General features: G+C 44.7%; 2 protein-coding genes across 3 annotated transcripts; one reads left to right on the forward strand and one right to left on the reverse strand.

Annotated features, from left to right (window-relative positions):
- Nucleotides 1-85: 85 nt before the first annotated feature.
- Nucleotides 86-4627, forward strand: Bet3 (blocked early in transport 3). Its single transcript, XM_037425531.2, has 5 exons — nt 86-402; nt 577-674; nt 942-1038; nt 2347-2529; nt 4416-4627. The coding sequence occupies exons 1-5, from the start codon at nt 361-363 to the stop codon at nt 4533-4535; spliced, it is 540 nt and encodes a 179-aa protein (XP_037281428.1). The 5' UTR covers nt 86-360; the 3' UTR covers nt 4536-4627.
- Nucleotides 4385-25327, reverse strand: LOC119174557 (uncharacterized). Of its 2 annotated transcripts, none has more exons than XM_075895440.1 (3): nt 24603-25327; nt 12761-13549; nt 4385-11335 (listed from the first exon to the last, which is right to left on the reverse strand). In XM_075895440.1, exons 2-3 carry the CDS (start codon nt 13482-13484, stop codon nt 10815-10817), a joined length of 1245 nt encoding a protein of 414 aa, XP_075751555.1. In that variant the 5' UTR covers nt 13485-13549; nt 24603-25327; the 3' UTR covers nt 4385-10814. The 2 variants fall into 2 exon arrangements, with proteins under 2 accessions (XP_075751555.1, XP_037281406.1); XM_037425509.2 differs by lacking the exon at nt 24603-25327 and adding an exon at nt 18745-19127.
- Between the last annotated feature and the right edge of the window lie 579 nt (nt 25328-25906).

A 25906-nucleotide genomic window follows, 5' to 3' on the forward strand; every position in this document is an offset into this window, starting at 1 on the left:
TAAAAAACGTAATTATTTGTTAGCTGGTGAAATTTTTATTTAAAAAAAGGACAATTTCAAATTGTAATATTTGGCCTCCTAGTGGCCGAAAGCTGAAACAAGGCTCAATAATGGCGTTCGGTTGGTTCGGCTGCTAACTATTGAGAAAGTATGGGGGTGTGCTGTGTTTACATTACGAGCGTTGTTGTTTTATGAGCTCCGGGGCTTCTTGATAAACGCTGTGTCACCTGTGAAAGCCATTTCAGGAGTACCGCGACACCACCCGTACGCTGAAACCCTCACCGCCATCGAGTGAATCGGCGTGCTACGGCGACATCTCGAAACCTGTGCATTCGACTGCTCTCAACTGACGTCTAAACAATGTCTCGGCAAGCTGTACGCAGTACGGATCCGAAGAAAGTGGTAAGAGCTGCCTTTGTTTTATCTGCGCGCGATAAGGTTGTTTTGTCTTATGTGCACTCAACTGAGCTGTCCATGCTGATTTGAGTAAAGGGGGGAGTGACTATTCCCGAGTGCCTTTCTTGAAGATTTGCCCATTTTAATTGAATGCTTTCTCTCTTATTTCTTTGCCTTCAGAGCTCCGAGCTCTTCACACTCACCTATGGCTCTCTGGTGGCTCAGATGCTGAAAGATTACGAGAGTGACGAGGAAGTTAACAAGCAGTTGGACAGAATGTGAGTATGGGAACTCGTGTAGAAATGCGTCGTTTTAACACCGTGCAGCTTCCGATGACATGCGCATATGAAGCAGGCAGCGGGTGTTAGAGTACTGAAGTATGCTTACGGTCCCTGCCTTTGGTATTGTGTGCGAGAGATTGGTAAATTTAGATGCTGCAAACTAACATGACACAAGTTTACTTTCTACGTTAGCCATGGATCGCCGTTAAAGCTCCTTCGAGTGGATTTGTCATTGCTTAACGAACTTTTTTTCACGTTTTTCAGGGGCTACAACATAGGACTTCGGCTCATCGAAGACTTCTTGGCTCGAACAAACGTGGGCAGGTGCTATGACTTCCGGGACACTGCCGAAAAGGTTCAGGTGGGTCAGAGTCACGGTTAGACTTTACCGCCTGTAAGTGTGTTCTGTTTAATCTTTTTCAATAACGAATGTAGAGATGTTGTTGAACTTGCGTCTTGTGGGGTTCATTTACCTAATCATGTTGAAATAATCGATTCGCAACCATTCCTTGTGGTTTTCTGCAGAGACGTGTCGCACGAAGGCAAGCAACTTGGCCATTAGTAAACACCAACGTGCTGCAAAATCTAATGCACAGTCTTTCTCTTTCAAGCATTGACGGCTTGGTCACATCAGCTCTTCTAATTCATTCTATAGAATCTGAGAGCACATTCACTCTGGGTACAATAGGCGAAGTTTTCTGTGCACTGACTGACCCACTTACAATGTTTATAATTTTGCCTAACCATTTGGGTTTGTATGCATGATGGCTGGTGGTCACAAAAGTGTATGTATTATAAAAAAATGTGTATGGTCCTTTCGTTTTATGTTCTTGTAACGTTTTTGGCATGCTTTTTCAATTCAGTTATGTGCAATCGCTCACTGTGGCGTAAGGGAAAAGAAAAACTGACAACCACCCAGTTTTGGCAAGAAGCCACTAGGACGGATTTTCTTGTGGCTTCGATATGTTACAGAACTCAGATCATTACGATTGCACATGCCCACAATTCAAGCAAATGAATTAATGTGCTATTTACAACTTCACTCTGACATTGGAGACTCTCATTGCTATTGAGATGAGTTGTCTGGTAGCACTCTAGGGTACTCGGCTGCTGACCCGAAGGTCGCGGGATCAAATCCCGGCTGTGGCGGCTGCATTTCCGATGGAGGCGGAAATGTTGTAGGCCCGTGTGCTCAGATTTGGATGCACGTTAAAGAACCCCAGGTGGTCAAAATTTCCGGAGCCCTCCACTACGGCGTCTCTCATAATCATATGGTGGTTTTGGGACGTTAAACCCCACAATTCAATCAATGGTACCACTCTAGACTTATGCCCCTCCTCAGATATTATTTGTTTTTTTTTCTTTAATTGGTAAGCCTTCTTTTTCTGTGAGAAATTTGTACAGATATTTTTGCATTTTTATGCAATAGGTGCTTGAGGAATTACTTTTTTAAAATTTTTAAATACCTTGTGGGTTTTTGTAAAACTCGTTTATCATGATCTGGGTTGTAAATATATTTCGCAAAAGTCACATGAACATTGTAGTATGTAAGAACTTCTAGCAAAAGGTAAAGACACCATTTTGTAACAGCACTGCATTGCCAGTACTTCCCTTTAATCACTGAAATGATGCAACCATCTAATAAAGCTGTTTGTGCTCTTTTTCACAGATGGCCTTCAAGATGTACCTAGGCATAAGTCCATCCATCACAAACTGGAGCGCCGCAGGAGACGAGTTCTCACTGATTCTTGAGAGTAATCCGCTCACGGAGTTCGTAGAGTTGCCCGAGAGTCACGTCAACCTGAAGTATAGCAACATCATCCCTGGGGTGATTCGAGGAGCACTTGAAATGGTAAGTTGCAGTTTCTGCTGACTGAACCAATAAGTGAAAGGAACAATCAGAATGGTGAGTTGTTGTCGCTGTTCGTGTTGTAAATACAGTTCCCCTTTAGGAAAAGTGCTGATGCAACAGACCCTAGGGTATAAACGACACCAGTTTTTCCTACATCAAAAGAGGGGTTGATATGAAAATGGGAACACGATATGCTACGCATAAGAGACATAGGAGTATTAGAAATGAAATCTGCACCCTATTGCATGTCTTTCGTGAAAGGAGTGGGACTGTATGACAGATTTCTAATCTTTCATTTGGGTCAATTTCTGTGGATGTATGTGTGTTTTCTATTACATAGCGCAGAGGCTTCAACTTGGCACTGCTATTTCGATAAGCGAATCGGAACATGATACGCTGCTTATAAGAGACATCTGGTATAAGGAATGAAAACTGTGCCCCAGCGAGTGTCTTTCATAAAGAAGCATGACTGTAGAACAGATTTTTCATTCAGGTCAAACTTTGTGGAAGTATGAGTTTTTTGTTTTATGTGGTACAAATGTTTTACCTCCGCTTTGCTATTAAAGTTATCCTGATGATGCCACTATTGTTTTCCCGTGCAGGTATAGATACGTTGGGGGAAAGTTGTAATTGTTTCTTCTATAACATTACATCATGGTCATGTCAAACAAACTTAAAATCAACCCTAAGAAAATGAAGGTAACTATAATCAGAGCTAGAAATAAGGTTTTAAATGTTAAACAAGATATATATAATCTGTATAGACAAAAAAAAATATTGTTGAAGAACATAAGGTTATCGGTGTGATGTTTTTATCTCATTTAAGTTGGGATTCTCACGTAGGTAATTTGTGCTGCATACAACTCAATGCACCATTAACAAAATATTGCTTTTGCAAAAGAAAGCTATTCGTCACACTGCCAACCCTGGCTACCTATCTTTGACTTTGACACATTTTCGCAAGCACAGTATAATTAAAATTCAATGTATGTATGAGTTTCACACTCTGCGATCATTTTATTTGTGTTCTTCTACATTTAAACAATTTATTCAGTCAACTGCTCTTCTGCAGTACGACAATCATGTTATTAATGCTCATAATATAGCATACTGGCTTATACCACATTTTTGAACTCATCTTGTACAGTCCCTGAAATATAACATCCCACGTATTCTAAATAAGCATAAACTTCTATTTAAACCTGCACTTAGTACTTTATATGAAATATTTTTTGAATTACTAATGTTATACATTTCAATTACTTCACAAACCTGTACCTTATTTCTTTCTGTATATAGCTGTGTATGACAAATCACCAATTTTTGGTCTTTTATTATATTGTGATGATGCTATTGTTTTGGGTAGTTTACGGTCGAAATTGTGGGTGTCGTTTATTCTATCAGTTCATTTTTCTCAATCGTAGCATTGCCATTTCTTTTCAATAAATAGGAAGCTTTTGAGTATTCGGTCAGTATTTTTTGATGTTCAACAGTGTTTTATGAGAAAAGAAAAAAAAATGTTTTCCTATCATGCTTTCTATGGGTATTTTAATATGTTTGCTTATGTAAGCATTTTTTTGGCACTTTATGTGTTGAAAATATTTCCCAGCTGTCATTTGTTTGCCATGTAATTGGTCTCTTGTGCCCCAGTGAAGCCATTCGATTACAGCTTTTAGCCCAGGGGACCATCCAGAATTTAATATTTCTTTAATTCTGGAAAATAAAGATAATGAATAAAAAAAAAACTAGATGTGCTGTTGTATTGTGGGCATTTTTTAGAGCTTTATTATAAAAACATCAACCTTGTTCTGCAATGTAAAGTGGGGCTCTGGTTCTAGTTTGTCTTCTTGTGTGCAAGTGTGCAATCCTTGTCATCTGTGCTTCAGGTTCAGACAGAAGTGGTTGCCTGTTTTGTCCATGACCAACTGAAAGGTGACTCTACTTCTGAGCTGCGAGTGAAGTTTGTGAGACGGCTGGAAGATGCCATTCCTGCGGGCGAGGACTGAATAGAAAAAGAGACACTGCCCTTTTGTTTCCGTAATGGTGCATCATTGCCTCAACTGTTTATAATAAAGCAGCCACACATTCCTTGAGATAAGTCTCTTTTATTTTCTTTTATTTAGAGAAGATCCAGAAAGGTTGACCTTGTGTCAGCTCTTGTCACATTTTTCTGCTATTGTGACAGCATCGTTGTCAGCAATCAGGGATAACTAAAGACCGGATTGTAGGCAAATGCCTATTTTGGTTCTTGCGTTCTCATAGTGCCACTTTCATATATGAGCATGAATTAGAGGTCAAGATTTGTATAGTGTTTTTATAGCATATAAATGCCCATTTTGGATGTTTGTGTTTCAATTCCTATAAGTGCCTATTTTCGAAATGTAAGCATTTATGAATCCTATTAAATGCCAAACTTTGATTTTGAGCACTGTTGGAGACCGGTATTCATGTTACCGAGCAAAATTGAGCTTTCCGAACTTTATGGGGCGCAACCTATACTCCATCTCGGTAGTTTCTTTCAGCACTGCCAGCGCTACAAGGTTTCTTAGCCAATAGAAAAGCAGGTTAGCCTTTACACATATATTCATATGCACCGCGTCGTCTGCTCGGCATCTCCTCAGCGTCAGCTCGCATGCGTAAGGAACAGCAGATGCTTCTGTGCAGCCGCAGGACGATGGAAAACAAATTAGAAACTGTGGAGTGTCATCAGGAGAAAGTAGAGTGTAGAACAAAAAAAATATGTTGACGGAGAAATTTTGGTTAGACACTGGAAGTTGTTGCGTGCTACATCTTCGTACCACAAACATTTTTTAATTGGTTCATTACGAGCTGCGACAGCATGATGCCAGGAGGTGAGCTTTAAACCTTTGACACTCGCCCAGTGTAGACTTCACAAGTCAAATCCCTTTCCTGCCCTCTTCAGTATCGGAGCAACTCGGGGGCAGGAAGATCACACGACACAGACGCATCAACACGTCATGTGCATGCCAGCGGTGTTGTGCCGTTTGGGCGTTCTCTGTATTGTACACACTGCCGTTTCTGCGGCATATGGATCCCTCTACGCATGCACGCCTGGAGAAGGTGGCATGGATCATGTATCCTTACCACGATATACTGCATCACACTGATAGAACTGCTCTAAGGAACGATGCACCAAAAACATGCCAAGCATTGTTATGACTGGCACTGCGACACAATGCGAGACTGGCGAGAACATCGTCGCAAATGAAATGCAGGCAGCTTAGTCTCACATCTCGCTCTATATGAAGTTAACAAAAATAATAATAATGCACACAGATTCTGTTTGTATATTCTAATACTTCTGTCAACGGTTCATACTTTTATTCAAGCAACATATTGCAGAAGTTACACAAGAAGCCTTGAATAATTCTCGCAGTGTCACGTGCTACTTCGGCATACGCAGGACCATTCCTTGTTGTATACATCATCTCTATGTTGGGACGTGCGCCCTTTAGATGAAGAGCAAACGGCGTTCAGTCTGGCATTTCACCTTTTTACGGCACGCTTGCGGGATAGATGGTACCAATGCGCTTTTTCCTCAGGATACTTCCAGACCCACTTTACGAAGGTAGCATGACGTCTTTGTGGCAGCCTTCTGAAGGCGGGCGTGGAGTGGAAGCCTTCTCACGCTTGGCGTTCAAATGCAGATGTCGGCAGCGTAAATAGAGAGGTCTACTGTGCTTTATAAGTGTTTCACTGGTCCAGTGATTAGACTAAAAGCGTACAGCTTAGCACTCCTCCTTGAGGGACTCCTCAGCTACTCTAATACTCGGGTGATTCCACGTAAGATCGAACAAAGCATGGCTGGTCGACCTCTTAAATTTCTTTCAAAATTTTATGTATTGTTGCCTGATCAGTGGAAAGAATTGGTTTTGTGGTAAAAAATTTTTTCGAAGCACAGTAAATCAATAAAGATACAGAGGTGGAGTGCCAGGCTTACCTGCTCTGCTGCTTTTTTCAATTTGTCGATGAATTAAACGAGATATATTGAAGCTACATGCCTCGAATTTGTTTGGCTACATATAGACGTACAGGTGCTTACGTTCATTTATATTTCGATTGTCTGCGTAGTGCGTAGTGATAGTCTGCTCAGCCCCTGGCCCCGATGGCATCACCAACAAGCTCCTGCGCAACCTGGACGATTCTTCCGTCACTTACCTCACTGACACTATCAACGAGATATGGAAAAAGGGTGAGATACCCGATGCTTGGAAACTAGCTCACACAGTTCTCATACCCAAACCGGGAAAGGCGCCGAGCCTAGATAACCTGCGCCCCATATCTCTCACGTCGTGCGTGGGCAAAGTGGCTGAGCACGTCGTCCTCAACAGGGTTGGTCGATACCTCGAAGATAACGACTACATCCCGCACCACATGATTGGCTTCCGACCAGGGTTATCCACTCAAGACTCCATGTTACTCCTAAAGCATCAAATTCTAGATGGCGGAAACACTCGGGACACTCGTGCAATACTCGGTCTCGATTTAGAAAAGGCCTTCGATACCATAACGCACTTGTCAATCTTGAAAGCGATCGCAGCCCTCGGCCTAGGTCGTCGATTTTACTACTTTATCCGCTCTTTTCTCACTCGGCGCAGAGCCGTCCTCCGCGTAGGAGACCTAGTGTCGGAAGAAGTGGAGCTCGGACAGCGGGGCACTCCTCAGGGATCCGTCCTCTCACCCACGCTCTTCAACCTCGTGATGATTGGGCTTTCCGAACGACTTTCAAAAATACACGGGCTAAACCACACTATCTATGCGGATGATGTAACCATATGGTGCTCCACAGGGCTGGATGGCTTCATTGAGTCCGCCCTGCAAGAGGCTATCGACACCACCGAGTCTTACCTCGACCACACCGGTCTCAGGTGCTCACCTGCGAAGTCGGAGCTGTTGATATATTTGCCCAAACGCCGGGGTGCCAAGCCCAAAGGGTGGATACCTCCGGCGGAACGCAGTATCACCCTCCACACCAGAAATGGTCGTACTATACCCAGGCTAGACACCATCAAGGTCCTCGGCATGATCATCGAGTCCCGCGGAACCAACACCCAAACAGTACACAAGCTCAGGACTAAGACTGAGAATGCCATACGACTCGTACGTAGAGTAGCCAACAGGCACCATGGCCTCAAAGAAGACAACCTGCTGCGTCTCGTACACGCGTTTGTTTTGTGCCATTTTACGTACATTGCCGCTATACACAAGTGGCTACGTGCTGAGCGCGATCAACTCAATGCGCTTATTCGCAAGGTGGTCAAACGAGCCCTTGGCCTCCCTATCACCACTCCAACGTACAAACTCCTCGAGCTTGGCGTACATAACACGCTAGAAGAGATCGCCGAAGCTCAGGAACGTGTGCAATTGACCCGACTCACTACAACCAAGGCGGGCCGCCATATTCTGCGCGAGCTCGGCTTCTTCTCCTCGAGGGCCAGGGACCCCCCAGAGTTGACTCTAATTCCCCGTGAAATCCGCGACCTTATTACGATCACTCCCATACCACGAAATGTACACTCCGAATATAACAGAGGCAGGCGCCTTGCGCGGGCGACCGCCATTCTCAAGCGCATAGACATGGAAGCGGACAACGTCTCGTTCGTGGACGCCACTGCCTATCGCAACAACCAAGCCTTCGCCGCGGTCGCGGTATCATCCGCGCAGCAGACTCTTAACTCAGCCACAATCCTCACCCGAAACCCCGAAGTAGCGGAGCAAGTAGCTATAGCTATAGCTATGCTCGACAGCAAACGGGAATTCATCTACAGCGACTCCAGGCCGGCCATCAAAGCCTTCGAACGCGGAGTCATCTCCGACCAGGCGTTACGTATCCTGCGCAATGCGGACCCGAGTGCCCTGAAGCACCACACTGTCATCTGGTTCCCCGCCCATCTCGGCCAGGTGCCGGGTGCCCTATCCAACCTCAACGAGATCGCCCATGATGCAGCGCGCGCACTTAACGACCGCACTGCCACAGGGCAACCTCATCTTGCTGGGTTGGATACCAATCGGGATGCACCAATTACGTACAATGAAATTACAAAGCACTTTTACTTGGAACGCCGCATTTTTCCACCCCCACATCCGAAACTTAACCGACCGCAGGCATTAACCCTACGCCTATTACAGACACACACGTATCCAAACCTTGCCATGCTTCACGTTTATTATCCCGATGCATACCCCAGCGACACATGCCCATCATGTGGACACACAGCGACACTCGAACACATGCTCTGGGAGTGTAGAACAACTCCTCCCGACTCTACCTCAAGCAAGTGGGAGAGGTCCCTCAGGAGCTCACTTCTCGCCGACCAGCGATGGGCCGTCCAGCAGGCCCACGAAGCGGCCGCCAGGTACTCCCTGTCGGTCCCTACGTGGGAGACGCCCGCTACGCGCTAAGCGCGTCCTGCAGGACCAAAATAAAGTTTTTCATTCCATTCTGCGTGGTGTAGATTTCTTTATAAAAATTCTCAAACTCTACCTAAAACACGTTTTCCTGCCTAGATTTCAGGCTTTTATTTCACAAAAGCGCCTACGGGAGAGCGGCAAAATTGCACATCGCTTTTTCAACACGCTTACTTATAAAACTGCCAGGGCTTATAATAATATCACTTTTCAATAAAAAGATATAATCATGCTAACTTCAAGAAAAGAGCATGCATGGAAAACTTCTGATGATGTTAAAAAAAACATGTTTTGATATTTTTTATACTTTCCGCACTTATTCTACTACATCTGGATGTACGTATGTGTAAATCATGCTTAATCGCAATGCATCAGGAACACTGGAAGCAGTTGCGTCCTTTCGTTGGTCTGCTGCTCGCTAGGAAATACAGCAGTCATAGTGTGTAGGCCATCGCATTAAGCGAAAAGTGTGGGCACTCAAAATATTACAAGTTGAAGCAGCAGGCCAGCTTTGTGTACTTATTCGAGTGTCATGACACACATTCCTTAAGGTGTGTATAAGTAGCAAGTGCATGCGATTGCTGGTTTCGTGCGCAATCTACTGCTTTCTAAGACAACATTTATTTTCCATTAATGAAGCTAGTGAGATTATAGTAAATGCCGTTGTTGCTAGACGGAGCGGCATCTTAGTGTATTTGACTGTGTGACGACCAGGGCACCTCTATATTACAAGATGCTTCGCGTTTGGCTGCACCTGTTGATAACAGTAGACACACATGGACACGCAAGAAATGAGTGATCTTCAGATTTCCAAATGATGCGGTGTGTCAAAACCATCGGGGACATGGCATGGTCTCCTCTAATGTGTTGGGTAGGAAGGTACACATTCTTTTTTTATAACTTAATCTGCAAGCAGCACCGTAGCTTATATATCTCAGTTGAACATGACAATGAAGAGCCTTGAAAGCATTCGAAGTCCGTACTAAGGCTTGGCTCACCACAGATATAAGACAAAACGTCAAGCATGTTCGCTAAAACTGCCTTCGCACAATCTCTGCAAATATTCGACAAAGCAGGGTCATGTTTCCAACAAACAAACATTTATGACACAAAATGTTGGGTGCAAAGAAAAAAACAATGTCAAAACATTGCAGATAGCAAAAGTGTGCTTTGCGCGTATGTTTATCTTCCGTCTCGTATTTTGCACTGTACGAGTCAATTCAAAATGAAACCAAAACGTTGATTCTACGAAGCTTAATGTGAAGGAAACAGATTAGCATTGAACTGTTTCTAACAGGTGAAAATTACTAAAACAAAAATAATAAACAGACCTTCCCTGCTTCATTTTTCTGTGTTAGGTGGGTAAAAGTACTGGCGCTCACCTTCATAGCCTTTAACGTAATTATAAAGTGTCATCCTTGACCGAATGAGAGAAGACTTGCGAAGTTGGAGGTATAGTTTCGAATGAACTACAGAATAATAATACAGAGCTACTCTCCTATGTATCAGCTCCCCTTCTATCATATCTTTGTAGTTGAGAGTTCCACCATATTTAACAAATCAGGGTATCTGCACATGAGTTAGAACTAATTCTTCTCTCTTCTCCGTCATTGCCGTTCCAGAAAATGTTTATATTTGTGCAGCAATTGTAAACACACCTGTTGGTAGTCAGCGCTGTTCCTGTTTGGTCTTTTTTCTGTCCACCGTATTGCACCGTTTTCTACTATAATTATGCTCCAATAAGCTCATGTTCATATACTGTTAAAGAGGCCCTCAATTCCTATTCTTTTTATCTTCATGAAACCAGCTGAACATAAAGAAACCTATTAATACAGGTCTTTATGACCTTCGACGATTCAGTATACGTAAGGTATCATCTTATACTTGACGATGGAACAGTACTGCTTCCATTTCTGACCGTACTTCTTGGTGCACAGGTCTTCAAAGCGGTACGCCTCGAAAGCCAAAATGCAAGCGTGCAAAATTGCGCTCATGTAGGGCACCACGCTTTTCCCTCCTGCTGGTAGCGCCCAGCATAGGTGAATGAGGATCTCGAGTACGTAGTCGGGCCTGCGGCAAATCGACCAGAATCCCAACAGTGGCAGCAGGTCTGTTGTTTCGTGTTCAGCACTGTCCCGGTACGATGCCCTAATCACTTTCGCCGGAGATTGCCACGGGATGCAGTCGCCCTGAGTGTCCTTGACCAACTGCCTCTGGCGGTCGCACCAGGTGTGCAAGATGCTGAGAACCAGTCCTAAGGACGTTACTAGAATTGCCACCACTGGACTCATGTCGGGGCAGTGTTCCACCATGTAGAAGTTCGGAATGGCGTATATCGGGCCCATGAAGGCCATGTAACCGAAGGATAGGTAGAATCCTGTGTAGACAAAATAATAATTCAAAAAATCACAAAAGCCATGTAAGGGTCATGTGAAAACGGTATTGCAATAACTGGAACTCGCGCTTTTGCTTAAGAAAGTTCTGATGTTCTTATATCTGGTAATGCATTGAAATAAAGAAATTCGCTGGTATGAAATATCATTTCTTCTAAGGCAGTGTAAATTAGCGATCATTGCCTTGGCCATGTACTAGAATAACATAAGCTAATGGTAGTGTGGTGTTTTTGTTGTTGGTGGTGATGATGACGACTATGACGATGATGACCACATGAAGAAAGAGATTTTGATCGGAGCTGACTTTGCCGCCTCAGGTTCCACGTTTTAGCCTGGCTGCCTTGGCATGCGCTGTAGTTTGAGTATTTCCTGGGAAAATAGTCAGTGCTTTATACTGACGCCACTGAAACCCGATGCCCGCGACATGCGCTAGCATTCCGAAGACGCCGGAGTACTATGCTTCGTTGACAACTTTGTACCAAACAGCTCGATTGGAAACTCTGCTCAAGTGTACTGAGATTCATATCAGTGTTTTAATAGCAAAACATCCCTCTTCTCACATTATTATTTGCTGCCTATAATACCTTTATGCTTTATGCCACTGTCTTTCTTGCTCCTGAGAAACTATGAACGACTTAACAGCCAAATCTCTTCCATGTGTGCTTAAGATACGGAACAAAGGCAAGAAATCCGGATGCCCTAGCTCCCCCTTCCGTTTTTTAGTATGCTGGCCTATGGTAAATGCTGTGACGAACTCATGATGCAACAAACTCTTTCTCACAGTGTGAACATTAAGGAAATGAGCACAGACGTGGTACGTTGCCCTAATTGAGAAAGTCGTCGTTATCATCCGTAATGGAGAGCCTCTAAACAACCTCTGAAAAACAAAGAATAAGCGTGCTCTTCTCTCCTGGCGTTTCCAGTCTTTTCGCTACAATTCGTGATGCTAGCAGTCTGTTCACATGACGTCGTTAAAAAATAAGCTCTGGATTGGTTCATATACGAGCGATATCAGTTGTGCATCATTGTCGCCTTTATACTGCTTCGCCATGAAGTCTCACGTCCGTTCTGCCTTGCATCCCGTGACCATCGATGCATGGTCAGTTAAATTTACTTCGTTTTGTACTTCTTTCGACTCTGCAAACGTGCAGTCAGAAAGCCAAGCGTGTAGCCAAAAAGCACGAAATATTGATAGGCTCAATGTTTGGTTCTGACGCTGTCCGCGTACGTGTTTCATGATGAAATAAGGGGCGATGAGAAAAGAGCGCTAGTAGGGAGCGTTTAGAAACCTTTTTTCTTCAGAAGCCAGTAGAACTGATCGATATGCTCCACTCTGTTATAGATTTCCCTTTCTTGCCATGGTTTTATATACGTGAATTCGTGAATCCCCCCACAGCATTGCCACTCACCTGACCTGTCCACAACGACGCCCGTAAACTGCACGTAACGATCCTCGCGCCAAAAGAACTTAGCCGCGTGCGCAGTCTGCAGGAAAGACGTGGCCGCCATCGCCCAGCTCCAACCAGCGATCTCCACGCGGGCCTTCCAGCAGATGAGCACGAGCAGTTGCCATAGCATCATTCCGAATCGGCTGTTCGTCCACAGCTTGATGTCGAACCTCTTGCCGATGCGAGGGTATAGCTCGAGTCCCCAGAAGAAGTCGAACACGACATTTCCGGAAGAACCGTGTTCCCCGGGAGAAGGACTGGTCAGTCCCTTGATGTACAGGAGCGTCGAAATGGCGAAGCCCACGATGGCGAGGACCGCGACCAGGGACGGTATGCTCCTGTAAATCGCGTATCCCGGAAAGTCATTCTCTAGAAGAAGGTAGCCAGTGATCAACAACGACAGGACGTAGTAAGTGAATCCGGAGTTTCGGTAGACGGGCCTGTATCCCGAGGACGTCGGTGGGCCGCGGTACGCCTTGCCGTCGAGCAGCAGAATCGAGAGGGCGCTGTAGAGGATGAAGGCGACCGCGAACGTCCAGGCCTCCAATGTGCCGAAGCCGTAGCACGTGCAGGCATTGTAAACGAATCGATCGAATCCCCATTTGAAGGCGAGGGTGGAAGACGACTTGAGCGTGATGGCAAGGGAGACGGCGCACATGAGCGTACAGGGCATGCCCAAAATCATAAAGAGTGGTGCAACCGTGGACCACAAGAAACTTGGCGGCTGTGCTTTAGTCACCGGGCTGGCACCTACGGGAAAAGAGGCGTAAATTGTCACTGAACAGTGCTATATGTAGTTGGGTTACAATTCATTCTGTTGTTACGTAGTAGAATTAGATTCATTCTGTTATGCACAATATTAATAAGACCTAACAGACAATCATGCCAAGGAAAGTATTGAGGATGTTATTAGACGTAATTATAATGTAAATGTGAAGAAAGAAAAGAAAACTTGCCATGAACAGGGACCGAACCTGCGACCATCGAAATGCGCCCGATGTGTAGCATCGAACGCTTTATTCGAAGGTTGCCGCATCGAGTGCGTTATTTGAAGGTCACATGTTAATTCCCTGCCAATGGCAAGTTATTTTTTCGTCCACTTTTCTTTCTTTGCATTTAAATTACAATTACTTCTAATGATGAAATGATATGTAAGGTTTAACGTCCCAAAACCACCATATGATTATGAGAGACGCCGTAGTGGAGGACTCTGGAAATTTCGACCACCTGGGGTTTTTTAACGTGCATTTATATCTGACCACAAAGGCCTTCAGCATTTTCGTCCCTTTCGAAAATGCAACCACCACAGTCGGGATTTGATTTCCCGACCTGCAGGTCAGCAGCAGAGTACCTTAGCCACTAGACCACCGCGGCTGGGCAACACAATTACTTTTAATAACGTCCCCAATACTTTCCATGACACGATTGTCTATTAGATCTTATTAACATTGTGTATAACAAAAAAAAAACGAGCCCTTAAATGTGCTCTTCTTCATTCTGTTGGTGGCATTGTCTAGAGTTTGTGAGACAGGAGTTTTAAATTATTTTCTCTAAAGGAGGCACAATAGTAAGGCTTGCGCAGGTTCATTACCGCTTGTACTCATTGATTTACTTATGTACAAGTTCGCATTGTATTCTTAGTAGAACTTCTTGTGTTTTTTGGAACTGAATCAAATGCAAATCGAACAGTGCCAACAACAAATCGACTTAAATGCTGATAATTTTCTACACGATTTTCACGTAGTAATCACACTGACATCAAATTAAACATCAACTTTTCGTTATATTAGTGCCAATGACGAATACGTTTTAATAATAGCATGAAGGGACCATTGGGAAGAATGAACTAAGCATTTAAGAAATAGCTTTTCAGAACATTCGCTGTCATTTATTACTATATATAATGTTTAGAAAGGTAGCTCTGTTGCCTAATGATATGTATCACTGCATCTATCACAGTCATCACCCGGTGCCTCGAGTAGCATGTCAGGTGAAAAGAGAGCCAAACTTCTCCAGCTCTCCATTAAAATAGTTCTCCCCCTTCTCGCTCGTGACAAGGCAGGGAAAGCTCTCTTGTGCTTTTTGAGGATGACGGGGCTTGTGTGGACGCCTCTGACTTGCAGGGCAGTTTCACATGGTGCAGTGAATTCGCTGCCTCTCTCTCTTCCCCTCTGTTCCCTCCTCTCTCTTTCTCATCTTTTTATTCTCTTTCTCTAATCCTTCATTGTAGGAAGGCCAACCAGAAGTCTTTCTAGTTATCCCCCCCCTCCTCTCTTCTCCCTTTCTGTCTGCTCCTTTGCGACCAAATCACTGGTTTTGACAAGACTATTTGTTTGTCTACTTGGTACTTGCTCAATGGTATGTTTAGCCACAGAATAGCACATACACAGAGCTAAGAAACACTCCGCCTGACCTGTGGATCTGTGTTCCTTTTCTCGGTGTATGTGCTCTTCTTTCGAGGCTAAATATATTTTTCAATAAATCACTGGTGCTGGACGTCTGCAGGGATGACATAGAAAAAAAAAGCGAAAATTTTTTAGTTTGAATGGTCGCATAGCAGACTGCATCCGGTAAGTGTATTCTGTCACTTGAAGGTATTCACTTTTTTGCATTTTTGAAGTCGCAGGTACAGTATTTATAAGAGAAACAAACTATAACGATCACCGCATGCCGTTTCTGGATAAAATTTCGTTGCGAGTGATCGGGTTTAGATATGAAAGTCACGCTGCCGGAGTGATGGAGAGCGCTCTATATAGTATAAAATGGTAGCTGCATGCGAGATAACGGAGATTTCATTTTCTATTGGTTTATTGATTGCTTTGACGTCCCAAAACCATCATGTGATTATGAGAGACCCCGAATGGAGAGCTCCGGAAATTTCGACCACCTGGGGTTCTCCCAAATCTGAGCACACGGGCCTACAACATTTCCGCCTCTATCGGAAATGCAGCCGCCGCAGCCCAGATTCGATCCTGCCACCTGCGAGTCAGCAGCCGAGTACCTTTGCCACTAGACCACCGAGGTGGGGCCCAATTTTGCTTTCATAGCTTGTTTCATCGTATGCTGTCAACAGCGCATCGTGCATTCGAAACATATTTTAAGAATACTCGCATGTGGACTACTCAATTCGATAAAATACCTATAAACAATTAGGACAACATTCGAAACGCCATTGAAATGTTTGGAATGCTCACGCACCCCTGTTTCGTTTGTTCCCATCTCCGGCTCCTTCTAGAGCGAGCAATTCCTAAGAAAAGCAGATATTTAAATATGTTTGCGTCCCAAGAGCTCTTATGGATCGAGAACCGCCGGCGGGCTCAGATGTTTACGAAAAGCGGGACCTGATAAAAAGGCTGTATATTTCGTGGAAAGTTTTATCACGCAGCTTTTATGCATTGATTTCTGTCACTTGTTCCATGCAACTAACGTATCGTTATGCAGTTTTTGGCGGATGAAACCTATAGATACAGTACTAATATATATATATATATATATATATGCTAATATTGTCAACCCTCATGGTGGGTCATAACAGAGACGGACATACATAAAGAATGTACAATGTTCATAAAGTTTGTTAATACGTTTACAACTCACAATGAAAATCGGTATTTTCTTAATTAACAACTCAGCATTCAAATAAAAATTCAAAATTCAGTCATTTTTCAAAGTATTTGCTATGAACATGAAGTCGCTTACATCACTTGGCACTGAAAAAAAAATAATTTAGCAATCACGTAAATCCCCTTCTACAGCATTTCCGAAATCAGTGACAGCTTTCAAAACAACAATTTCGTTCGGCAATTTGTTCTACATTTCTATGAGATCTGGAAAAAAAGAACATCGAAATGTGTCAGTATTTGTACGGTATGGTTTTAAGATGCAATCGTGGTTAGTTTGCGGATTTCTTTTGTCTGGGGAATGTAAATATTTGAGCTTATCTATCTTCAATTGATCGTGCGTTATTTGAAACAATACTTTCAGCCTATATTTATTTCAGTGTAGTTCAAGAGGATCTAGGTTGCATCTCCGTAACATCAGTGTGACTGATTCGTTCCTTCGGTACGTTGAACAAATAGAGCGCGCCGCTAGTCTCTGTATTCTTTCTAGCTTCTTAAGAGTAACTTGGTGGAGACTCCAAACAATGGATGAATATTCTAGTACTGTCCTAATGAAGGTGGTATATGCAATATGTTTTATGTCGCGCAATGCATCCTACAACTTCTGCCTCAATAAATACAACTTTTGATAGGCTTTCGTGCAAACGTTATTTATATGCTCATTCAATGTTAATTTTTGCTTAATTGTAACACCAAGGTACTTGAATTGGGTCGTATTTACCAACAAGCGTTCACCAATGCTGTACACAAAGGAATGGATTGTTTTCTTTTTGCTGATGTGTGTAAATGTAGATTTAGAATAATTTATTGCCATTTTCCATTTTTTACACCAGTTATCTAAGTATTGCAAAGAGTTCTGAATTTTGATTTGGTCGTCTAGTTTAGTAATTACGGCATAGATTAAGCAGTCATCTGCGAAAAGTTTAACATGAACACCCTCCTCTGCCACACTACTCATATCATTGATGTACATGAGAAACAATAGTGGTCCCAACACAGAGCCTTGGGGCACTCCCGAAAGTACCGCCAAGGGTTGTGATAAGTGACCATCTAGTTTCACTACCTGCACACGATGTGTTAAATAAGCTTTAATCCATTTTATTACGAGTTCATTTATTCCTGCATGACATAATTTGACGATTAATTGTACATGGGATACTTTATCAAACGCTTTCGCGAAATCCACCCATATCACATCAACCTGTTGTCTTATATCTATGGCACTCGCAAAATCATGAATTGTTTCAATTAACTGGGTCATGGTTGTTAACCCAGTCCTGAAGCCATGTTGGTAAGGGCGCAGCAAGGTGTTCTGATCCAAAAATGCGAGTACGTGTTTTGCAATTATGTGTTCAAACATTTTGCAAGCAACGGAAGTGAGTGATACTGGGCGGTAATTTGTTGCCAGTTTGCGATTACCGCCTGTAAATACAGGAATGACGAATGCAGTGCATCAATCTCATGGCAGTGAGTGCGTTATATAAGATTTCTTAAATATAATAGTTAGATAATGTGACATTAATTCTGCGTATCGCTTGAGGAACACAGTTGGTATATCATCGCGACCACTAGACTTTTTCGTATCTAATAAGAGTAGCTGCTGAAATACCCCTATTCATATATATATATATATATATATATATATATATATATATATATATATATATATATATATATATATATATATATATATATATATATATATATATATATATATATATATATATATATATAATTGTTTTTGTGATGGTTCGGCCCACTACTACAACATCACTATCTGTGGAACTAATAAATCTAATTTTACAAAGCGGCGTTGTGATTGAGCTATGTAATACTTAGCCTACAGAGATGCAGCGTAAAAGCAGGTGCAAGAATATCGAAAACTAGAAATACAGCAACCATTAGTGTGACAAGAGCATTTACGTAATAATAAGTTAATATCACAGATGCTGCAAGCTAATGGAGAACGAAGACCAAAGTTCGAAGACCAATGGTCGTGAGACATGCAAGGGAAACTTTTCCAACATATGGAGAACTAAAAAAAATATTGTGGACGGGCGCGAGTAGGAAGGCCCAACATTTTGAAAACGAAGAATACACAAGCAAGTCAAGTGATCGATGTGACTGACACTCAGATTTGTCCACATGTTTTTCTTTCACGACCGATAGACTTGACAGGTTAACACTTTTTCTTTCTTGTACTAAAGATCTGCTGCTATCCTTTTAGCTCATTATAAAAAAATATGCAGGAGCTCAACGTAGCTTTGTGGCATTTAATTTTTCACTACATATGCACAATTACCACCACAGTGCGATGCCACTTACCTTCGGGTCCCGCCATGTTGTCCAGTTCAAAAAGCTTTTCGAAAACACAGAATGCACTGTAGTGGGTGTTCGAGCAAACTTCTGGGACGTTCGTTGTTTTCGATCTATTTTCGTAAGGATACGCAGTTTGCGACCTAAGCTAAATATTTGGGAGAATGAAAAACAAACGTGAATACGAAGACAGGATTCATGAAGTCCGAACGGTTGTTCGTGCAACCGGCTGAATACCACGCTCGAAGCTATTATCGGAACAGCGTTGCGCACATTGTAAACGTTCCACCCTGGCGCCGTTTGACAGAAACTGACGCGAACGAGAGAAAGAACGCGACGAATGTTGCGACGGCGCGCCTACTAACGCAACAGCTGCGTTGTCTGATGCGCGGTGTATGAAGGCAGTGTACAGCTGCGTGGTTCCGAAGAAACGGAAATGATTAAAGTTTGTTGAGGCACAAAACGAAATGAAAAGTTTACAGGAATCCACAAACACAAACAAAAGAGGTGTCATTACGGGTCAAAGGTCCGTGGGGAGTTTGAATAAAGCACCAGGGCTGTGCAGATACTGAAACTGTTGCAGTTTCAATACTGGGGAATACATCATGTAGCCAATATATACAGTGATCAAGCAGAGCACGTTAATCCTGCCCATATGAACACAGAGCTGTTATACCGGAGTTTTTGTAAGTGTCGTAGCAAGAAAATTATCGTCGTCATGAACATGCACGCACTCTTCGTGTTCTCCATGTTTTATTATTATTATTATTATTATTATTATTATTATTATTATTATTATTATTATTATTATTATTATTATTATTATTATTATTATTATTATTATTATTGCGGGGTGCAAGGAGATGCTGGCAAATAGGGCTATTGATTTATATACGTGGGGTTTAACGTCCCAAAAACACCATATGATTATCAGAGACTCGGTAGTGGAGAACTCCGGAATTTCGACCTCGTGTGGTTCTTTAACGTGCACCCAAATCTGAGCACACGGGCCTACAACATTTCCGCCTCCATCGGAAATGCAGCCGCCGCAGCCGGGATTTGATCCCGCGACCTGCAGGTCAGCAGCCGAGTATACCTTAGTCACTAGACCACCGCGCGGTGGGGCGGCAAATAGGGCGTCGGCTACTTCTTATCCCTTAGAGGTATTTAGCATAGAGCTTGCAGGGTGCAAGACTCCAGGCGTAAGAAGTGCAGTTAGCATAACAGTTAAGACATGAGAATTCAAAACGACGTATTCGACAATCAGACATGATAATTCAAAACGACGTATTCGACAATCACACATATGCGAACATACGGTGGTGTTATACAAATGGAAGGGCAACCGTCACATATGATCAACACTCACATAACACTCATATTATGTTGACGTAACTGTCAACATAATAGTCAACATCCGCTTAAATATATGCTGTGACTTTAAAACAAGAAAAAAAAAACAAATCTTTTTCCTCATCTGCTTGGCTCCCGGAACATATGCGTCAATTTTTCGGCTGGCGTGGAATGCAATAACTTTTTATTTACAAGAAAACGAGTACAAAGAAAGAAAGGAAGGAGAACGGCTGGCGAAAAAAAAAAAAAATCTTGGCGAGGCGAGATTCAAACCCGCACATTCGCAACACGAAGACTAGTGTCGTAGCCATTTGGATATGTATTGGCACGCCAGCCGAGTATAGCGTAAAGTATAGCAAGGTGGTGGGAAAGTGATGTGAGGATGAGGAGGACTGATGCAAAGGTGGTAAGGAGGAAGAACGAGTACGCAGAGATAGAGAGAGAGGATGAATAAAAAGAGAAAAAATTTAAAGGCAAGAGAAGTACATAGTGTAAAAGAGAGAAAGACAGAGAAATCAACAGGCTGAAAGAGAAAAAAAAAAGACGCAAAAGGAAGGTAGAAAGAAAAAGAGAGCTAGCATATTCACGTATATACAGTACAGCAAGAAGGAAGGGGGGGAAGAGAAGTGAGAGGGTAAAAGCCAGGCCAATCCAGGGCATGCGAAGTGCCCACCAGATAGGCTGTGACCAGCGTTGGGCTACTTAGAGCCGGAGGAGCTTAATTTTGTTTAAAAAAAAAAAAACGTTACGGTTCATTTCTAAATTTCAGCTACATGAGTCTCCAAGCTCTGGCACTTTGAAGGGCATGCAGGTGACCACACCGTTTAAATCAGGACTAATAATCTCATGGTCGTTTGCATCCAACTATGTAAGTAGAGTAAAAGTACTTATTAAGCACACACACTCATTATCTTTTGTGTTTAGAATGTCAGGATGGGGGAGGAGTGGGGGCAAGGAGGGTAGCGGGTGTGGGTGCCCCTGCTTTCACAATGTTTCAACCTCTTCCTCTCTCCTCCCCCGCCCACTCTCTGTATCACTTCAAAGGAAACAGTTGAAGGCGAGAACAAAAAAAAAACAAAGAAACAAAACAAACGAGGACAAATGTCCCTTTGTCTTTGCCTTTGTCTTAAGAAGTCGTGCTGGTACCCCTGAATCATGCGGGATTAAGTAGCAGTGTTTAACGTGGCTATATATAACGACTTCCTTCGGGGTAAACCCCCGTTACCTGCACCGCCTGAAGGACATCTGCTGAAATTACACGTCGCTACGGATGGGTGTGCAGGCGGACCAAGTGTTATCTTACTAGCAATGAGAAGGTGTATAGCAGGGATCGCGCGAGGTGAATATCTCGGTGCTTATAAGCGCATTGCGAATCCCGATTTACGCTGCCGCAAATCGAGGCCGAAGTCACAATCTCAGAATAGTATAACGGACCACTGCCTCACTGGTCGACCGCGTGTTGTTCGCACGACTGGGATGATCTCGCGCGTACTCTCAATAAAGCGCTCAATAGCTTCCCTTTGTCTTGTGAACACCATGTCTCGAGGCTGCACCAATGCGGGGCGTTAGTCGGCCCGGACGTAGAACCAATTCCCAAATCGCGGGACGTCCTTGTCGAACAAAGGGAGCAACGAAGAGAATGCGGCCTTCCACGTAAAGATTTGGATAGCCAACCAAGCAGGGACTGGAGGCGCATACAAACCAATAACTTTCTCAGTTAGTTTCATTTGTGTAATATATATATATACCAGACGATTTAGATAAACATGTCAGTGGTGTTCAGGCGCATTAACACTCAGCCATACGATATGAGAGTACACCGAGAGGCTCACACACATAGAGAGAGCCCACCAGGGTCACAGCCAGAGAGTGGCTCAGCGGGTCCGTGCCCCCCCACCCTCAAACATTTTTTCGCCGTTGCATTTAGAGCTGAAAATGACCATTCCAAGGGGGTGCCCCTCTCGAAATCAAGGAGGTCCCCTCCACTTGGAAAAAAAAAATTTTGGCTACGCGCCTGCAGCCCACGCATTACTAAGCAACCGCCCTTGTTTCACCGGCAATGGGAGGCATGGCTTGTGGACGACGACAAGCTAAGTAAAATAGCCTTGCTTGACCAGGCCCAGCGAGCCGCCCGTGACAGCGCTGCCCTGGACTGACGGCGCTAACATTACAGCCTGCATTTACTTTTTAGTGTTTTTTTAAAATAAAGCTTCTTTCTCCGCCACCAGTTTTTGTTTTCATTTCGCAGAAGAATAATTTGATTGAAGGAAATTATTCGATGACTCGCCGCACTCCGTACCTCACTATGGGAGAGGTGTAAGCAACTGTCCCTACGACAATGAGGTGGTGGGATGAAGGTAAATTAGAGCACTTGGTACTAGAACGATGGGAAACATAGCCGTCCCACGGGCCTCACACTGTGGATGTTCTGAAAAAATGGTTAACGATTTAGAGCACTAAGTACTCTACTATTATGGGAGAGCTTAAAGCCGTTCCGTAGGCCTGCATATCAAGGCCCTACTTCACCGTGCATGAATCAAGTGAAATGTGGATTGGGGGGGGGGGGGGTTAGAAAAAGTGGGTAACGATTTAGAGTACAGGGTACTCTACTATGGGAGAGCTTGGAGCCGTTGTCAGATAGGAAGGAGACGCGGCGCCGAAACGCTTTGTCCCAGAGTCACACTTAACTCATCAACCCATCATCATCCTACGTCTGTCCCGGCTCCACCTCCCCCCAGGGTTGTGTGGGGGGAAGATTTGTTTCGGGCAGACGGCCATGCCCTGGCAAGGGGGCCACCGTTCGGCGCCAGGCGCCAAACAGACGCGGCCTGCCTCCCGGCATACAAGCCAGGGAGGCCCGACAAAGGGACTATCCTCCGGCGAAGCAACTTCAGTCGCAACGCGCAAAGTAAACGTACCCTGGCAGGGTGGGCTATCGCAGCGCGTAGGGTGCGCTGCGGTCATGGCCCGTCTCCTGACCGCTAGGGCCCAGCGGGACTTGACACAGGGGCTACCCTTCGGCACGGTAGCTCTCGCCACCACACGCAAAGCGGACGTACCCAAAAACGTGGCAGCGGTGCTGCCTTCGGTCGCGGTAACTTAAGTCACCACAACCAAAGTGCCCGTGCCCTCACACTGTCGCGCGGCTGAGAGCCTGCGACAACACCCCCTCAGGGCGGATGGGCTATCGCTCGGCGCGAGGCGCTTTGCGGTCATGGCCCGTCTCCTCACCACAAGGGCGCAGTGAGACACAATCCGTCCTGTGGGGTCTACGGGACTACTATTTGGTGCAGAGGCCAGTGCCGCTGCACGCAAACCAAACGTACCCACGGAAACCGGCACGGCTGAAAGCCGGCTTAGTCCTTCTCGAAGAAGGGAACCACCATCCGCCTCGACGAGTAAAGTAGCCGAGCCTACAGAAGGGGCCAACACGGACCTTGCGGGTAAAGCTTGGAGCCGTCCCGCGGGCATCATATAGATGAACACGACTTCATGGTTAATGAGCTTATTCTAAACACATCGGCACCGCCAAATACAAAACAAATGCGGCCTGCAAGGGTGCGCAAGCCGCTTGCTGACTTGTATGCGCGTTATTACAACCACTGATGCATTCTTAATTCTGTGCTTGCCGGAAACAAGATTTCTGTGATACAAAAAATTCGATCTTTTATTAAGGTTACCGAAATTTCTTGTCATTTAACGTTGCGACGCTTCATTGTGGCCTGAATACGAACATGTGGCTGAAGTTTTCTATTTTACCCCAGGTGGTCAAAATTTCCGGAGCCCTCCGCTACGGCGTCTCTCATAATCATATAGTGGTTTTGGGACGTTAAACCCCGCAAATCAATCAGTTTTCTATTTTATATGCTGTCGCTCTGTATCAGGACAAAACTAGGTGTGACAACATCAACATGCAGCGAACGGCGAAGGGGACTATATCACATCTTTCTCCATCGCTATATCGCCACGCTCATTCACCAAGTTTTGTGATCGCCCCGTCAATACGCGATGCTCAGTGCAAACCGCGCCTGCAGTGTTAGAAGAAGCTTCGGGACTGTAGTAGATCATTTCGTTACGATCACGCCCACTTCGCAAACATTACAGATTATTCTGGAACCTGCGTGGCCGCTAGCGATAACGCTAGAATATTCGACGACTCGTATATAAATGCCGACGCGCTTCGCCGCTTGTCAGTTGATTGACAGCCGATGCTCTGTTTGCCGCTTGTGATGCGGGTTCTTGTTGCTGATTTGTTTTTCTCCCGGGCTGAGCCTCAGAGAGTTTTGTTAATAAGGACAAAGCCGTTCGGTTTCCAAGAAACACACAAAAAGTTTAATTGAAAAGTAAAAAGGCAAAGATTCCTCACAAAACAAAACACTTAATAAACAGTTGACTGGACATGACGAAACACATCTGTAAACACCCAACAAGAACGTTCAAAGTCAGTAACTAAACCTAACGTTCGAAAGGGGCTGAGTGATGGGAGTAGCGCAAGAGTATCGGTGCAGTCTCACCCACAAGTTGGTTTTCGGCGGTGATGAGAAACCGGAACGCCGTGACTCCTGCGTCAATGCGTGGGCTGGACGAGGACGAGGGAACGCTGGCTGCTGGCGACACGTCGAAAAGCCCTACCAAATCGTGATGGTTTCGGCTTGAGGAGCGTGGACACGTCGGAGACGGGAGAACGCAGGCTGGTGGCGACGCGTCCGGGAACTAGGGTCGACCTAGTCAAGCAGTTGGGCGCACAGCTCGGGCCCGGAGCCCGACGGCTGTAGCTCGCCTGCCGGAACCAAAGTCCGCAGGCCCTGGAAAGGAGTTCAGGACCGGATGGCCACGGTCCTTTGGAGCGGGAACCCGACAGCAGGAGGCCCCGGCCGGTGGAAGTCCTGTAGGCTCGGGTCCGGAACCCAACGGCCCATCTTCAGCGCCCGGTCCGGTGACGACCTTCCGCTTGCACTCCTGCCTCGAATTCCCCTTGCTCTGGTCTCCTCAGGCTCCTGCTTCAGCTCTGGCCCACTTGTCTCGTTCTCATTGGAGATACTGCTGTTTCGTGGTGTCAAGCCATTGGGCCTTGAAATCTCCGTGTTCGCTGCCCATTGGATGTTTTACCTTTTGTTTACTTCACGTCCTGCCACGCATCCTCGTGCTTGACGCTCTTTAACGTCGTCATTCTTGTTTAAGCAGCACCGCACGTGCACTCTGGTATTTCTCCTTTTGTTTTTTTTTTTTTTTTTTTTTTTTTGTTCCGTGACGCGCACTTTTCGAAGGCGCGCACTTTGAACGCGCACCACACATCACATACGCCCCCCTTTTATTCAAGTTTTTTTTTTTAGGAAAAAAAAAACTGCCGATGAGTGCGCGTTCTGCACTACGTCACAATTAAACCACATATTTGCACCGTATGTGATGTGTGGTGCGCGTTCAAAGTGCGCGCCTTCGAAAAGTGCGCGTCACGGAACAAAAAAAAAAAAAAAAAAAAAACAAAAGGAGAAATACCAGAGTGCACGTGCGGTGCTGCTTAAACAAGAATGACGACGTTAAAGAGCGTCAAGCACGAGGATGCGTGGCAGGACGTGAAGTAAACAAAAGGTAAAACATCCAATGGGCAGCGAACACGGAGATTTCAAGGCCCAATGGCTTGACACCACGAAACAGCAGTATCTCCAATGAGAACGAGACAAGTGGGCCAGAGCTGAAGCAGGAGCCTGAGGAGACCAGAGCAAGGGGAATTCGAGGCAGGAGTGCAAGCGGAAGGTCGTCACCGGACCGGGCGCGTCGCCACCAGCCTGCGTTCTCCCGTCTCCGACGTGTCCACGCT

Source organism: Rhipicephalus microplus, chromosome 5, assembly GCF_043290135.1.
Source record: "Rhipicephalus microplus isolate Deutch F79 chromosome 5, USDA_Rmic, whole genome shotgun sequence".
Lineage (NCBI taxonomy): Eukaryota > Metazoa > Arthropoda > Arachnida > Ixodida > Ixodidae > Rhipicephalus > Rhipicephalus microplus.